The sequence below is a fragment of the Monodelphis domestica genome, chromosome 1, assembly GCF_027887165.1.
Source record: "Monodelphis domestica isolate mMonDom1 chromosome 1, mMonDom1.pri, whole genome shotgun sequence".
NCBI classification, from domain to species: Eukaryota; Metazoa; Chordata; class Mammalia; order Didelphimorphia; family Didelphidae; genus Monodelphis; species Monodelphis domestica.
The window spans coordinates 70,310,614-70,326,349 of NC_077227.1; the positions used below are offsets into that span (position 1 = coordinate 70,310,614).

Here is a 15,736-nt window from a genome sequence, read left to right on the forward strand (position 1 = left end):
TTTCAACACCTTACAGCTACCAGTTGCTGGCTTCCTCTCCCAACCTAGCCTCTGGCTGTCTCTAGCTGATCACTTTCATTCTGAGCTGGGCAGCATCGGGCAGCAGAGCCTTTCTTACCTGGCTGGGTCATGCCCCTGACTGAGCTCCTGGGGTCCTCACAGTCCTGCCCATCTGAACTGTGAGTTTTTTGTCTTCTACTCCCCTCCTTCTTCTCCTTGACTACCCATGTTCTCTATGATTGATGTTTCCAGTCCATAAGCTGACTCCATAGTTGCCTATTGGACCAGATGTGGAGAAAGGTTTGAAGTAGAGAGGGATTTCAAGGAAGATCAAAGGGGAGCTTTAACTGAGCCTCCCTAAGAGCCATGAGCTTAGCAGGACTGAGAGGAACCTACTGATCAAGACTCAAGACCCTCTGAATATTTGAATTTGTCATGCTCCCCTGTGCACCTATCCATATCTAGAAAGGAACCTTGAGCTTCAGAACAGCTGTTCTAGGGCTCTAGAGCATAGCCAAGGCAGACTAAGGGAGCAGACGGGATTTGAGGAAGCATGAACTTGGAGGGAACTCCATGGGGTTTGTTATCCCTAAAGTGGAATATCTCTCTTGTAGTGTGCATCTGCCTGAAGGTCTGAAGGATGAAGAGATAAAGAAAAGCAACCTAGAAGTGGTGAGTCTGGGTCCCTTGTCCCTGCCTTCCAGGAGCAAAATTCCAAAAGACAGGAGAAGCAAGAACTCTAGGGTCTTCCCTTGACCCAGCCTAAGATACTTGAGAGCTGCTGAAGGAATCAGGACTGGGCTATGGGCTATTTGCAAGCCTTAATTCCACTGCCAATGATTCTTCCATTGTGGCTGGCTCAGTCACTAGGAAACCAGGTGATCATCAGACTCCTGTGTGCCTTGGAGACTTAAGATAGTGTTACCTCCCATTTCAACACAAAAGCATTGGGCTTTCCTCAGCTGATGAAAGACCGCAAATCCAAGTGATAGATTTAACTTGTAGAGACCTGCTTAGTACAGAAAATCACCTTTCAAACTTGGCTTTTTCTCGCTGTAAAATTACTGGGTTCCTTTTAAGGCCTGCAATGGGGGGGATCTTGGATCTGGGGTATTCTGGCTGACTTCTGTCTTCCTGGGTTGATAGTGTTTCAAGCCTGTTATGTTTATTTGCAGACACCAAATAAATACAACCACCAGTATCATAAACTGTTCAAGGACATCCCTCCAGAGGAGACAGTTCTGAAAGGTGAGCTAATGATGCCATGTGGTTGCCTAGGTCACAGAGAATCTCTTAGACGGCTCAACTCAGAGGCCGTGAAGTTTAGGGGTCTTTCTCTTGGTAGTCTCTGAGAGGCAATGTGCAGTGGAAATATTTGGAGTAAGGATGAACCATAAGACCTGGTTCCAACACTTATTTCTGACCATGGGCAAGTTACATCTGTTCTCTGGGCCTTATTTTTCTCATCTGTAAGAAAAAGAGTCTTGGACTACTCCAATAGCTCAGACATACCATGGTACTTGTAGATGGGTATTGGTGGCCCTTGAACATTTGCTGGTCCCTATTTTTCTAAAAGTAGAAAAGGGATTTATTGAGCCAGGACATAAAGTTGAGGTCTTGAAAGTTCCTTGTAAATCATAAACGGCTTTTTAATTGTGAGGTTTTGCTATCATTCTTGTTATGAAAACTGCTGAGTTTCCTCCTTACAACCAGTTTGTCAAAGCTGTACTTTTTCTGCATGGCACCACTGTGTGAAGGTTGTAGAAAAAGGCAGAGAGTCAAGTAACCCCAAGAAAGGAGCTTTGGAGGAAAGGAGGATGATTGAAAATTGTGAGTATGGGAAATGAAGATGGAAAGCTTGGATGTGGAACAGGAAGGAGGAGATGATGAGATTTTTCTGAAGTGGGCAGGGAAAGAGGTTTCTTGGGACAAAGGTTCAAGAATGCCGAATGACATCTTAAGGAAAATGGAAAAGTTTTGGGGGGGTTAGGGAATAAGGAGGGCATTGTTGGGGATGATGAGGAAAAAGAGGTAGAATTAGATAGGAAATCTTGTTAAATTTTTTTTTTTTAATTCTGAACTTGGCAAACACCAAATAAAACAAGGATTTCCATATACTAACTGAGTTGAAAAAAGGATTTTTATGTGAAAACATGAATCTCACTCAAGTACAGGTTACTTTTCCTTTTAAGTATTTAATTTCAACATGTAGCTGTGAAAGCTGCCCTGTTTGTATTTCCTTCTGGTTTGCCTTCTGTGCATTTTCAAATGCTTCAATGACCCTCTTTCCTTTTTTTCCCCCCTCCCTTTTTTGGCACTCTTTCACTATCTCCCTTATACTCCCCACCTTTCTACCCCAAAGGGAAAAGAAAAACAAAAACCTTATTAACATATTGGCCATGTCCAAAGATGTACATGGGAAGAATTCTTTAGATATTTAAAGAATAGAAACAAAGTAAGAGATGATGAAGGGGAAGGAGAAGAAAGGAATTGATGGGTGTCAGAGGATTTGCTCTTACTGTAACATATGAAGGTCTTTCCAGCTCTTTCTGAAATCATCCTGTTCATCATTCCATCACCATCATATACCACAATTTATTCAGCCATTCCCCAACTGAGGGACATCCCTTTAATTTCTTATTGTAGATGGACCAAAGAATGTTTATATGTACAATTCGTAGCCCCTCTGGTCTTTTTGTAGTAAAAAAAGACAAGAAATTTTCCCACTACACAAAAACAGACTTGAACTGTGAAATACCGACTTACACAAAGTGGATATATTAGAGATATAAACCTTTTTTTTGTCTCACTCAAGGAAATGAAAGTGTTTTTTTAAATGGGCTCTGTTTCTGAGTTTGTGGCATCAAGTGGGCTTCATAAACTCACAATTCAGTCAACCAATCAACAAGCATATATTAAGAGCTTACTTTGTGCCTGGGAAAGAGCTACAGAGAATGGCAAAAACAGTCTCTGCCCTCAGTGTAAGCCCTAGAGCTCACATTCTAATTGGGGAAGACAACATGTAAATCATTAAGTACCTCCAAGATACAGACAGAGAAGTTGGAAAATAATCTTGGAGAGGAAGGCTGGAGCAGCCAGGGGATTGGGAATAGGCATTGTCTTGGAGCTAAGTGGTAAAGGAAGTGAGGGACACTTATAAGCAAAAGGCAAATAAGGAAGTGCATCCCAGGCTTGGGGAATGGAATGTCATAGAGGAGGAGAATCTCTTTCCAAAAGGTCTTTGCTTCCTGGGAGGAGGTCTTCTAGCAAAGCCCAAGAGAAGCTAAGGTAGAAGCTGGAGGATAAATTCATTCTGGCTCTCTAGCCTTGGCTTAATCTATTTCATGTAGTGGCTAGGGTCCGGTCTTTTCATACTGTGTCCCACACTGTGTTATCTATGATGGGTTTTGTTTTTGGTGATTGTACGTCTATGTGGATGTCTATCTTTGTATCTCTATATTCCAGTGTGTTCCTGTGCACTTCAAAGGGATATCCTCATACAAGGGCGTCTATACATCTCCCATAATTGGCTCTGCTTCCATGCCAGCCTCTTTGGGAAAGACATCAAGGTATGGAGGTGCTGCCCCCTTTTGGGGACTGTGTCTGCAGTCTCTGGCATGTGTTGCAAATGTCTGTAGTGCAAATCTCTGCAGACTCACACCCCCCTTTTCCCTTCATCCAGGTAGTCTGCTCTTTGAGCCCAGATGAGATTTTTTATGTATTTTTAAACCTCCTCCACAGCTGAAGGTACCAATGGGTATTTGTGAACTGAATGTGCTATAAAAACAGTTACTTTGGGCATCTCAGCTCCTATCAATGGCTAGATAAGTATGTTAAGGCATTAAGTCCTATCTTGTTTTCTATTTCCTTCAAAACTTGGGGATGAGAAACCTCTACTCAAGCCCCTATTGTGACAAGAGGATATCCCAGAGACCACACAGGGGTTAAATTGGTCTCTCTTACTCCACCAACTAATAAACTTTGTCCCAAAAGACTGCATGATCCAAAAAGGTTTTGAATCGTGGTGCTAGTTATTGTGTTTTCTAATCTTCCATGTGTGATAACTCCCTACCATCACTAGTCTTGTTTTGAATTAAGCTGAACAAATTGGCTAGCCAAGATTATCTTTTGATTGGATATGGCTTTTATTCAGCAAGGATGGAGACCAGGAGTGGGGGGACCACTTCTTAGTGCACCTTTGGAAGTACTAGATTACACTTGTCTGTCTTAAAGGGGTAAGGGGAGGGAGATAGTTATTTTGAAGCTGACATAGTGGAGCTTTTCAAAGCTTCTCTATTGGCTACATCTTTCTCACAAATGGTCCTTATGGGTTGACACATGAGTGGACAGCTGGAAGGACAATATGGAATCAGTGTAAACTGTTTCTTGAATTCATCAGCAGTGGGAAGTGGATGGATAGAACTAGGGGAAGGGAAAGGGGGGGACTAAAGTATAGAAGCCAGAAGCCAGTCTAATACTATAGAGTATATTATCCTTTGCCCAGTTCACAGCCACTGAGGGCTGAATATCTATGGGGCAGCATCAGTGATGTAGGGGATGGTGCCTTCTGACAACGTTGGGGAGGAGGGATCCCAAGAAGAACATGCTTCTCTCCCTTCAGGTAGTCATTCCTGTGCTGTCTGTCCAGATGATAAAAAAGCACAAGATGGCCAGACTCTTGCCCAATGGACTGGCTATTACAACCAACACAAGCAGGAAGGTCAGTGAGTTTCCACACTCTCCATCAGGCATCTTTTCTCTTCCTTGTGCTGGCTGTTGTCAACCATTCAAGACTGGGCATTGTTGGATAGGGAGTAGCTAGGTGGCACAGTGGACAGAATGCCAGACCCAGAGTCAGGAAGACTCATCTTTCTGAGTTCAAATCTGGCATCAGACACTTACTAGCAGTGTGACCCTGGGCAAATCACTTAACCCTGTGCATGCACCTTAGTTTCTTCTTCTGTAAAATGAGCTGGAGAAGGAAACGGCTAATTGCTCCAGTATCTTTTTCAAGAAAACCCAAATGGGGATCATGAAGAGTTAGACATGTCTGAAAGTGACTGAACAATAAGAACAACAATTGTTGGTTGGCCTCCCTCGTCACCACCTGAAGCTTCAATAGGCCAACTTGGCCCTACATGTCTTCTTTCCTCTCATGGTAAATTGTAATGTCAGATCTAAAACTGTTTTTAAAATTACTTTACTGTTGGCACAGAGGCTAATTACTCGGTGCTCCTGCTACTCTAGGCTGTGCTCAGGGATTCTGATCTACGGAAAAAGTACTCCTTTATTCTAAGAATGAAGAGTTGCTGAAAATGGTCACAAACACTAGTTGTGCTTTATTAGTTTCCTTGATAAGTAGGTTATTTTTAAACTTGAAGCTCATTTCCCCCTAGAACCCATGTTGGAAGTGATAGATTCCTAGGCTAGTCCACAAAAACCCATATAACTCAGCATGTCACTGAACTATGGGACTAATCATACTTAGTATATTATTAATAGTAATATTCCAGCTATTGTTTCTATGGGAAGATTGATTCATGTGATGGGAAGAGAACATGGCAGCGTGGGGATATTTGTGCCCCAGGACCCAACAAGATAGCACAAGACTCTTGGTCAGAAAGGAACCTGGAGGAAATGGCGTTAATTCCTTTACTGTCCCTCCTTTCACTTTCCCACCTTCATTCCTTCCACCTGCCCTCCATTCCCTCCCTCCCCTCCCAAAGTTCCCCATGTTTAAACACATGGACACCTTTACTACCACTGAAATAAAATAGCAAGGGAAAAGCTGGGCTAGAGTTCTTTTTCCTTCAAGCTGGGAACCTTGGCTTCCACTTACTACTCAGATCAGTGGCATAGAACTTCCATCTCGGGATGTGTCAGTCCTATGGGCCATGATGTTTGGACCTCTTGGCTTAGGAGGTGAGCTCCCATGAGCAACAGTTTTAAAGCAAACATTCTCTTCAAGGTGGAAGAGTAGGGTCAGTAGGAGGTGATATTCACCCAGGGGCAAGAGACTATGAGCAAATAACCTGTATGCCACTGGCAGGGGGCTGTTATAGAAAAGGAAGCCTGGGGATAGAGAAATCAGAATACAAATTAACACCTGACTTTTAGTCCTATGATCAGATAAGCCCAAATTTTGCACCGCTTTGGGCAAAAGCAATAAAGTTCTGGCTTGATCTGATCCAAATAATCAGAAAGCATTTATTAAATGATTTCTATGTCTCAGGCACTGTTCTAAATTTGGAGGTACAAAGAAAAAGCAATCCAGCAGGCCCTGCCCTTAAGGAATTCATATTCTAATGAGAAAGAAAACATGGGTAAATCTGAACACAAACCCCATAGGAAAATTAGGTCCTACCCAGAGCTCACCCATAGCTAACAAACTAATGAATATTTTTCGGTAATCTTCTCCCTTGTTAGCATCCATCTCCCATTCTCTATAATATCTCCCCTCTCTTCCTGATGTTCCATTACTAAATGTTGTCAGCTGATTGTTTTAGGTTTGGACAAACCAGTGAGGCTTGTAGTGTTCCCAGCAAGGTCTGTATTTTTATGGAAGACTCCTGGAAGTGCCAAATGTCTTCCAAAACTCAAAGGGATAAATGAATCTAGTGGTTAAATTGCAGTCATTGTGAAAGGCCTATGAAAGTTATATTTTTAAGGTAGATGTGTGTGGCAGGGTTCACAACACTCTTCAATTGTATCCTATTGGCAATGGTCAACATTTAAGCTGGCAAAAAAAAAATATATATATATATGTATGTATTTAAATCCTTAGCTTCTGTCTTAGAATCAATACTATGCTTTGGTTCCAAGGTAGAAGAGTGCTAAGAGTTAGGCAATGAGGGTTAAGTGATTTGCCCAGGGTCACACAGCTAGGAAGTATCTGAGGTCAAATTTGAACCCAGAACCTCCCATTTTTAGGCCTGGCTCTCAATCCACTGAGCCACCCAGCTGCCCTGCTTACATATGTTCTTGAGGCCATGTTTAAGGGTCATTGTGATGAGAACCTGTGTCGTCAGTTCCCTTTCCTCATGGCTGCCATTTTTCTTCTGTACCATAGTATATTTTCGTGTCACTGATCTCAAGGGACAGCGTGTATGACGTATTGAGGAGAGTCTGCACCCATCTGCAGGTAATGTTGGGCACTGGCTTTCTCTAGGAGCTGGCCCTGTCTATAGCATCCATCCTAAGGAAGGATTCTTGTGTGTTCTACCCCTGAGCTAAGCCTTCTCTAAGGGAATGAAATTTCTACCCTTTCTCTGCCTAGGGATCTGGGGTAATAACAGTGCCAAGCAGGAGTTGGGGGAAGAAAGGGAGGACAAGGGAAGAGGTAGGAAACTGAAGGATAGATTCTAGGGCAGAGTATTCCTGAGCTGAATTTCCCATTCCTCCCCTGTAGCGGAGTGGGCTGTTTAGTCACTCGTGGGCATGCTCCAGGTATGCCCATTCCTACTTGTTTGTGTGCTCATTTGCTTTGATGCTCAGTCCTCCCTGGGAGGCCTAGGTTTTTCCTCAGGAAGCTAGATGGTTTCCTTTCCATACTTTAACTTTAGTCTATACCAAGGGTCTTTATCCTTTTGTATGCCATGGATCTTTTTGGGTAGAATTAGGTGAAGCTTGTGGATCCCTTCTCAGAATAATATTTTAAATGCATAAAATAAAACACATAAGACTATGAAGGATACTAATTGTATTTTCTTTTCCAAATTCATGGACCCCCTGTAATCTCAGGTGATTTGGGGTCCATTCATCCCAGATTAAGAGCCCCTGATTGGGGCAGCAAGATGGCTCAGTGGATAGAGAGCCAGGCCTAGAGATGGGAAGTCCTACATTTAAATCTGGCCACAGACACTTCCTAGCTGTGTGACCCTTGGTAAGTCACTCAGTCGTAAATGCCTGGCACTCTTCTGTCTTAGAACCAATACTTGGTATCAATTCTAAAACAGAAGGTAAGGGTTTAAAAAAAAAGCTACTGATAAGGCCCTCTTCCAACCTCAAATTTAGGTTTCTGGAACATGCAAGGATCAGGAGGAAAAAGAAGAGTAAACAGGAAAGGAAGGACACTGTAGGGCATTTCCCCCTCATAAGTGAGGGAGCAGAATGAAGGTTCTGATGAAGTAACAGAGTTAATCATCTCTTTGCCTTTGAGCCTTGCTCCCCCACATTAGACTGGCATGCCCAGGAGCTAGACTCTTAGGAGATGAAGTCTTTTGGGGCATTAACACTGGAGACACAATAACTCTTATCTTCTTTATTCCACAGCCTTCCAGTAAGAAGAGTCTGAGTGTAAGAGAATATCCAGATGAACCTGACTCTGAGTCTCTGGTGAGATCTGCCTGTGGGAGCAAAGGGGTGTTGACCCACAGTGACTATGTAAGGAATGGAATTAAGAGGGTTACTTGTTCAGAGGCCCAATGCACAATAGAGTTGATTCAAGATTGCTTTGGTCAATGCCCTTAAAATGGGGACATCTGTTAGCAAAACCATTAATTAGGATTGGGTTTATACTCCATTCTCACCTGTTGGACCTGAATTGATGGTGTACCCATTTGATTAGTGTGAGTTAGTGGGTTTTTAAATATATGTGATTTGGTCCCTTAAGGGAAAGTCTAGCCTTTCAACACATTCTTCTCAGCTGAAAAGGTGTAGGTTGGTATAATGGAAATTCCATTGACAAGAGGTAGTCAGTTCAGAACCAGAATGGTGAAATGAATTGAAATCCTACCATATATAAGAAGAGGCTTGGTTAGACTGAAGAAGGGAAGACTCCCAGAGGCCATGATAGTTTTCAAGTATTTGTAGAGATGATATGTGAAGAGAATAACACTTGTTTTGCCTAGACCTAGAAGAGTAGAACTAGAACCAGTGAGTAGAAGTCATAGGGAGGCAGATTATGGCCCACTCATTCTTTCCAACCTTGAGATTCTGTTTCTTCATGTGGAAAATGAGGGAAGATGAATTGGATGACTTCTAAGGTACCTTCCATCTCTTTCTGTGATCTTATATTATTTTTATGACAGATTTCTGAAGATCTGGATTCTAGTCTTTGCTCTGTGATTTACTCATTTTTTGGCAAGTCATCATACCTTTCGAGACCTGATCTGTAAATTGAGTAGGCTGGACTAAATGCTCTGTGGTTCTTATTTCACTGGATGGTTTCCGGGAGTTGTTAAATTAAGGAGTAATCCTTCCTAAAACAGCTATACTATATAGAGATTAGGGACAGGACCTTAGGTACTTTCCTTGAGAGTTGAAGGTGGAAAGGCTTCAGAACTGTTATTGCTAAGAATCAATTAATCAATCAATATTTATTAAGCACCTATTATACGCCCATTGTGCTAAGGTCTAAGGCTACCAAAAAAAAAAGTGAAATGACACCTATTCTCAAGGAATTTACAATCAAGCCTAGGGCAAGAATATTTAGATATGCATATGGATATAGAATAGATAGGGAGAGGGTATTAGCATCTGGGGAGATAGCTAGAGAAAAGGTTCATGTAGAAGGCAGAATTTAAGTTAAGCCTTGAAGAAAACTGGATTCTAAGAGGTGTGGTGTAGACAAATTGGGGATAGCCAGAACAAAAGCAAGGAGATAGAGTTCAGTGAATAAGGAAGGAGGCTGGAGTCTTCTAGGAAGAAGAGCATTTTGACTGGACTGTAATGTGCATGAAGGGGAGACATGTAGATAAGACTGAAGAGGTAGATTGGGGACAGGTTGCAAAGTGAAGGGTTTAAATGCCAGCTCTAGTATTTTCTTTTGTGGAGGCAATAGGGAGACACTGGAGTAGATTGAGCACGGGAATGATAATATAGTCAGCCTTGTACTTTAAGAAAATCACTTTGGCTGTAGAGTGGAGTGGGAAGACATTTGAAGCAAGGACTCCAATTGGGAGACTATTGCAATAATCCAGGAGAGAGGTGATGAGAACCCGAGCTACTGGAGAGGCTACATGAGTGGAGAGAAGGAAACAGAGATGGTTTAGATACAAAAATGTCAAGAATTAGTGACTAATTAGATATGTGAAATAAGTGAGAGTTAGGAGTCAAGCATGATACTCAAGTTGCAGACCTGAATGATTGTAATGAACAAAATTTGGGAAGTTTGGAGATGTCTTTGGGACTGTTAGTAGAAATTTTTAGTAGGTCATTGGTGATGAGGGACTGAAGTCCAGTGGAGAGGCTGGGTCAAATATATAGATCTAGAAGTAATTTACATTTACTTAAACCCATAGAAGCTGATGAGGCCATTAAATGAGAATAGAAAGATTCAAGACAGAGCCTTGGTTTATACTCATAGCTGAGAGGGTAACAGATGACAAACCAGCAAAGGATCCTGAGAATCAGTTAGAGAGGAGGAGAAGCAAGCAAGATGAAAATACAAAACCCAAAGAGAAGAATATCTAGGAAGTGTGATACACAGCATCGAATGCTAGAGAGATCTGGGGGGCATTAAGACTGAGAGAAGACCATCATCTTTTGTAATTAAGAGATCATTGGTAACTTTAGGGAAAGCAGTTTTGGTTGAGATAAGGCACTCAGGCATATTTGTAAGTGGCAAGGAAGAAGACTCTAGAAGAGACAGACTAGAGGAGGGCATGGATCCCAGCTCTGGCTTTACATTTGCCTGACTACATGTTGTAGTGGTGGTTACATGTAGCAGAAATTATTTGCTATGTGTTGCAGAAAAGGAAGATATTGGGGTGAATGTTTAGATCTAGAAGTCATCTATGTCTAGAAGTCATCCATGGAAGCTACTGAAGGAAGCATTTTTCCATTTCATTTTGCTCTGCAGATACATTAGGCTTCCTCATGCTTAGGGGACCAATGGAATCCCATGTTTCCTTTGTCTTCCTGGTGAGAAGCCATGTCCAAATCTAGTAATGCTAGCAGAGTTAGCAAAGTTCAGTGGCCAATCCATGTTCAGGTCAGGTCCCTATGTGTGTTTTTTAGAAAGGCACTGGTCATTTTCTTTTTGTTTTTCTTTTGCTTTACCAGACCTGTGATTTATTCTGGGTGACAAACTACCCCTTGTGACATAGACTGGCACCTGCTCTGCAACTTAGAATATTAGAGTCTCCTGAGGCACTGCAGGATTGGTTCAGTGACTGCCCCAAGTCACTGGTCAGCATGTGTCAGAGGTGGAACTTGAACCCATATCTAGATGACTCTAATACTAGATCTCTAGCCACCCTTCTCCTTCTACCCTCCACTTTTTTTTAGCTCATTAGCTTACCCACTTAAGAAAAGCAGCAACTTCTTTAACAGAAGATCTTCTTCCTTTGGAAGCTCATGTGCCAATATAGAAACTGCCTTTAGATGTGTAGAGAGGGACCTGGATATCCTGTATCATAAAACAACAGAGAACAGAAAGAATGAGAGAGAGGGGGTCGAACGTGAGAGTTAACTTGAGCAATGGTTTAGAAATGATTTTGAGAGATATGAAAAGTTTCTAGGTAACAAACGTTTAGCCAAGAGCATTATTCTTAATTCTCATCCTCTGTTAAGGAGTATTTGAGGAGTGGTTTCATGGTGGGATAGGCTAATGTCCCCAAAGGGTCATCTAAATGACTCTAAATTTGCTTGATAAGAATTAGGGCAAACTCCACCTGGACTGAGACAGAGCATGACTTGTTTTCTGGATTCAGTTAAAGGAAAAATGCACTGGGCTTGGTTAATTTTTAAGATAACATCACAGTTCTATCTACATCAGCAGCTTTCAGTGAAATTGTTTTCTCTTGATACAGGGAAAATGAGAGAGGTCTGGAGGAGATGGCAAATGAGTGGGTTGTTTGTAATCTGTCTTGGCACTACTTTGACTGAAGGGATGATGGAATTGGTGCTTTGGGGCATTTGGGAAGCATTGATTGGGTCTGTTTCCAGCTTACACTGAACCCTAGTATCAGACATATTCCAATGGAACTTTCCTTTTCTTATCTGTTTTCAGACCACAGCAGGAAGGGTATTCATTCACTTTCATTATAGAGTAAATATTCAAAGAGAGCTGGTTGAGTCAATAAGAGAGACAGTGAGCTTGGAAGATGGTGGGAGAGCATCTCCTTGTTGTCATGGTGATGGCTTCCCCTAGCTCTGAACATAACTCAGGGTAATGAAAGAACTTGGAGGAAGCCTTGGACCAATCCCCCATCTTAAAGGAGCCCCCTGGGGATGGGGTGGTGGTAACTATTTTGAGGGCAGTGGTGTGACCAGGATCCCTCTCTTCCACAGGAGGGCCTCATTCCAGAAATGAAATGGAGAAAGATGTCCCCACCTCCATTGTCTCTGTCCCTCTCTGATGATGTCTTCCCCTGCATTCACCGAGGATCTATGAGCAGCCTGGCCACCAAGGAAAGCTCTTTCTCCTCTGAGAAACCCCTGGCATCTGGTGAGCTGGGGAGTTTGAGGGATAAGGTTAAGTGGAGACCTTTGACCCATTTCCCTCCCTATTCTGCCAGCTCATTTGTTTAAACTTCTGAATTCTGATGAGCTTAGAAAATGGGAGAGGAGAAAAGGGGAGGAGGGAGTTTTTGAAGCAAAACTAAAATAAAAACATTTAGACTTTTTGTCAAAGGGGGAACACAGTCTGATATCTGGGATGGACAAACCTGCATGACAAGCCTCTCTGGGTCATCTGTATTAGCCCTTACAGAGAAACTGCAATTGTCTCCTTACAGTCGGGGACGTGGGGGGGGGGGGGCAAGTTTTCAAAGAGTTGTTTGGTTACTGCTGAAAGCCTTGCAATGAAACCCATTTTAAAAAGTCCTTATTCTAGTTAAGAACCCAGAGTAACAAACTTGGTTCCCAGGAAAAAGACTGGAGGTAGGATTCCTTGGGCTGTATCCTAGTGACAGGACTTTATGCCAGGGAAGCTTGTCTTTTCCAAAACTGCATCTGAGGAGATTCTGTGCTTTAATGGGAGTGGGAGTTGGGCACACCAAGGATCACAGGTTCTTCTGTGCTTCCATTTCAGATAATGCCATCCACACAGAGGAGGAGCTGGAGGGGGAACCTGAAGGGAGCCCAGAGCTGAGGCCCTGGGATTATCAGCTGCTCAAGGTCTTCTTTGTACTGTAAGTGTATGTATGCTGTGAGCCTCACATTAGGGGTGAGGACCTTTGGGTATGTTGGTATCATTCCAAGGGTCAAGGGGAAGAGTTTTCCCTGGCATATTTCCAGTTCAGCTGCTTCCAAATAGTGTCAAGAATGTTGACACTGGAAAGGAGTACAAGAACATCTAATCCAATCCCCTCATTTTACAGGGAAGGAAAAAGAGGGGTGAAGCAGTTTGACCAAGGTGACATGACTAGTTTGCTTTCTAATTCCTTTTATCTCTTTATATTGGTAGTATGAGGAACTAGAGCTCATCCTTAGGATTTCTCATATGCTAACTGGCACGTCTACCTATGGTTTGTAAAAGTCACCCCTCCTACTCTTAGTATACATCCTGGTTAATTTTCAAGGTAAGTCGTTGTAACAACAAGCCGCACTGTGGGTACCATCTCCAATATCTCCTGTGAGCCTTGATAAGGATGATTTTCCATTTCCCAAATAGGTCGGGAAAGTAGACCCAGCCAGGTGGTAGTTAGAGTTGTCATGTGGGATTTCCCACCTGTAACTTCTCAATTATAAGCCACAAACTTTGGACTTGAGACAGTGGACGTCTTAAAGATCTAGACTCCAGTTCTTTTTGTTCTTCGTCTCCTTTTTGTTCTTAAACCGCCATGTTTGGGGTTCATCTTGTGCTGTTAAGTGGTTTATGCATTTGCCTGTGAGGAGGGGTTGTTCATCTTTTAGCACCTTCTTTGCACAAACTTGGTAGAAGGAACTGTTCATTTGTCTTTCTTCCAGAATAAGAGCTTTCAAAGAGGGAAAGACTGCTTGTAGACTTAAACCTATGGAGTAGGCTCCTTTCGCAAGCTAATTGGGTAACTTGTCAGCTCTTAACTCCTTCCTTTTTTAAAGCTCTCACTGTGAGTAGTTGAAGGATGGGCTCGTGGGAACTTGACCTAGGTTATTTCTTCCTTCCTCCTCAACTCTGCAGAAGGGGCAGGAAAAACTGTGCTGAGTAAGTGCTAACTTGTTTACTCTTTGGGTTCTGATACATTGTTCCATGAAAGTATTCAGTGATCCCATTCTTTTCTTTCAAACTAGGGAAATTATGTCCCAAATGCTTTTCTCCTCCTTTTGAGAGGAAGATCAAAGGAGGGGACCATAGGGACAAACTTTATTTGAGACAAATTTGGGTTTGGGGGTTTACCAAAAAGGGATACGTCAGGCCTAGGAGACAGCTATTGCAAAGAATGACTGATTCTAATGATTCTATACGTCATTATGGGGGACCATAGATATTATCTAGTGTAGTGGTTCTCAAAGAGACCTCAAGAGAGGCCCCTAAAACCCTTTCATAAGGCCCACTAGGTCAAAACCATTTTCATTATACCAAGTGAGAACTTATTTTTCATTTAGTTTATTAATTCCTTTTTAAGGGCAATAGATTGGAGAGGATTTTTGTGTATTCCTTTGTCTGAATTTTGGGTCAGAGACTGCTTTTTACATATTTTTTGCTTTAGGAATCCTAAGGAATATAGCCCTTTTAACAAAATTTGGTTAATAAATGAAGGAGACAAGAACTCTTTTTCTAAGTCTGTGTGATCCCTGTCACATGGGGATGGTGAGGGGTGGATAGATTGATGGACCATTTCTTGGTTAACCATTTACTTATTTGAGATGTCTTGGGATGTTCAGGGGGAGAATCTGAATAATTAACTCCTAAAACTCTCTTTATGGATCTGCCAGTGGGGTATTTGGGGTCTTTGGTCATCTGGAGGGCCAATGACCTATCACTTTATTGGTTATAATGCTAGTATAATCAAAAAACTGATATTCTTGCCCAAAAATCAGTCTCTTGAAATAATTTTAATAATAACAACTAAGATGTTTTAATTTCTAACAATAAATATTGAAATACAACCCATATAAACAAAAGCTCTTTTGGGTGTCCTCAATTTTTAAAAGCATAAAGGGGCACTTGGACCAAAAAAGCTTTGATGATTGATGATGTGGTGCAATCCCCATATGTTACAAATGAAGAAACTGAGATCCAGAGAGGTTCCATAATTAGTCTGAGTTCACATGAGTAGTAGTAGGTTAAGATTCAAACCCAAGCCCTATGACTAAATCTAGTATTTCTTCCACTAGATCAGGTTGCATCTCAGAAGCCAGTTTTAGAAGTAATGCCAGCTTAAGCCTGCCTGCGACTACAGTTTAGAACAATGATTCCTAAATGATTTCTCATAATTCTAATGTTCTGTTTGATTGTCCTTAAGGTTCCATGAGAAAATTCCAATACTGTTTTCTCCATTAGACTATCAGTTATGAAATTATATTTGTTTAAAAATATTTCCTCCAATAAAGTTCTAGTCTGATGCTTCATTTGATTTGGGGGTGATCCTTAAATAAACCCAAATCAATTACTTGAGGACCAGTCTCTCAAAGTTTGACAAGGCTCATAACTGGTCATTTGGTGTGACAGACAAAAGAGTGGTTGCCATAAACTGTGACCACGAAAATGTGGGTTCAAGACTGTGAATTGCCAAACTATAAAGATAATTTTTAGTGTCTTGACTTAAATAAAAAATAAGTGGTCGCCATGGGAAAACTTCCCAAATATGAAATACCCAAGTCAGCTGGGTTTTATGGAGATTTTAATTAATATGAATGAAGGAATTAA

At 41.8% G+C, this 15,736-nt stretch overlaps 1 protein-coding gene across 12 annotated transcripts in view; it reads left to right on the plus strand.

Annotated features, from left to right (window-relative positions):
* GRAMD2A (GRAM domain containing 2A) overlaps positions 1–15,736 on the plus strand; it is an 89,216-nt gene that overhangs the window by 60,979 nt on the left and 12,501 nt on the right. For 10 of the 12 annotated variants that reach the window (XM_007478550.3, XM_007478551.3, XM_007478549.3 and 7 more), the window contains 8 exons: positions 615–672; positions 1,176–1,248; positions 3,466–3,569; positions 4,622–4,720; positions 7,070–7,141; positions 8,272–8,382; positions 12,235–12,391; positions 12,977–13,076. In XM_007478550.3, the coding sequence (XP_007478612.1) occupies positions 615–672; positions 1,176–1,248; positions 3,466–3,569; positions 4,622–4,720; positions 7,070–7,141; positions 8,272–8,382; positions 12,235–12,391; positions 12,977–13,076 (774 nt within the window). The remainder of the gene's footprint in view (positions 1–614; positions 673–1,175; positions 1,249–3,465; positions 3,570–4,621; positions 4,721–7,069; positions 7,142–8,271; positions 8,383–12,234; positions 12,392–12,976; positions 13,077–15,736) is intronic. The other 2 variants (XM_007478552.3, XM_007478559.3) reach the window with 2 other exon arrangements.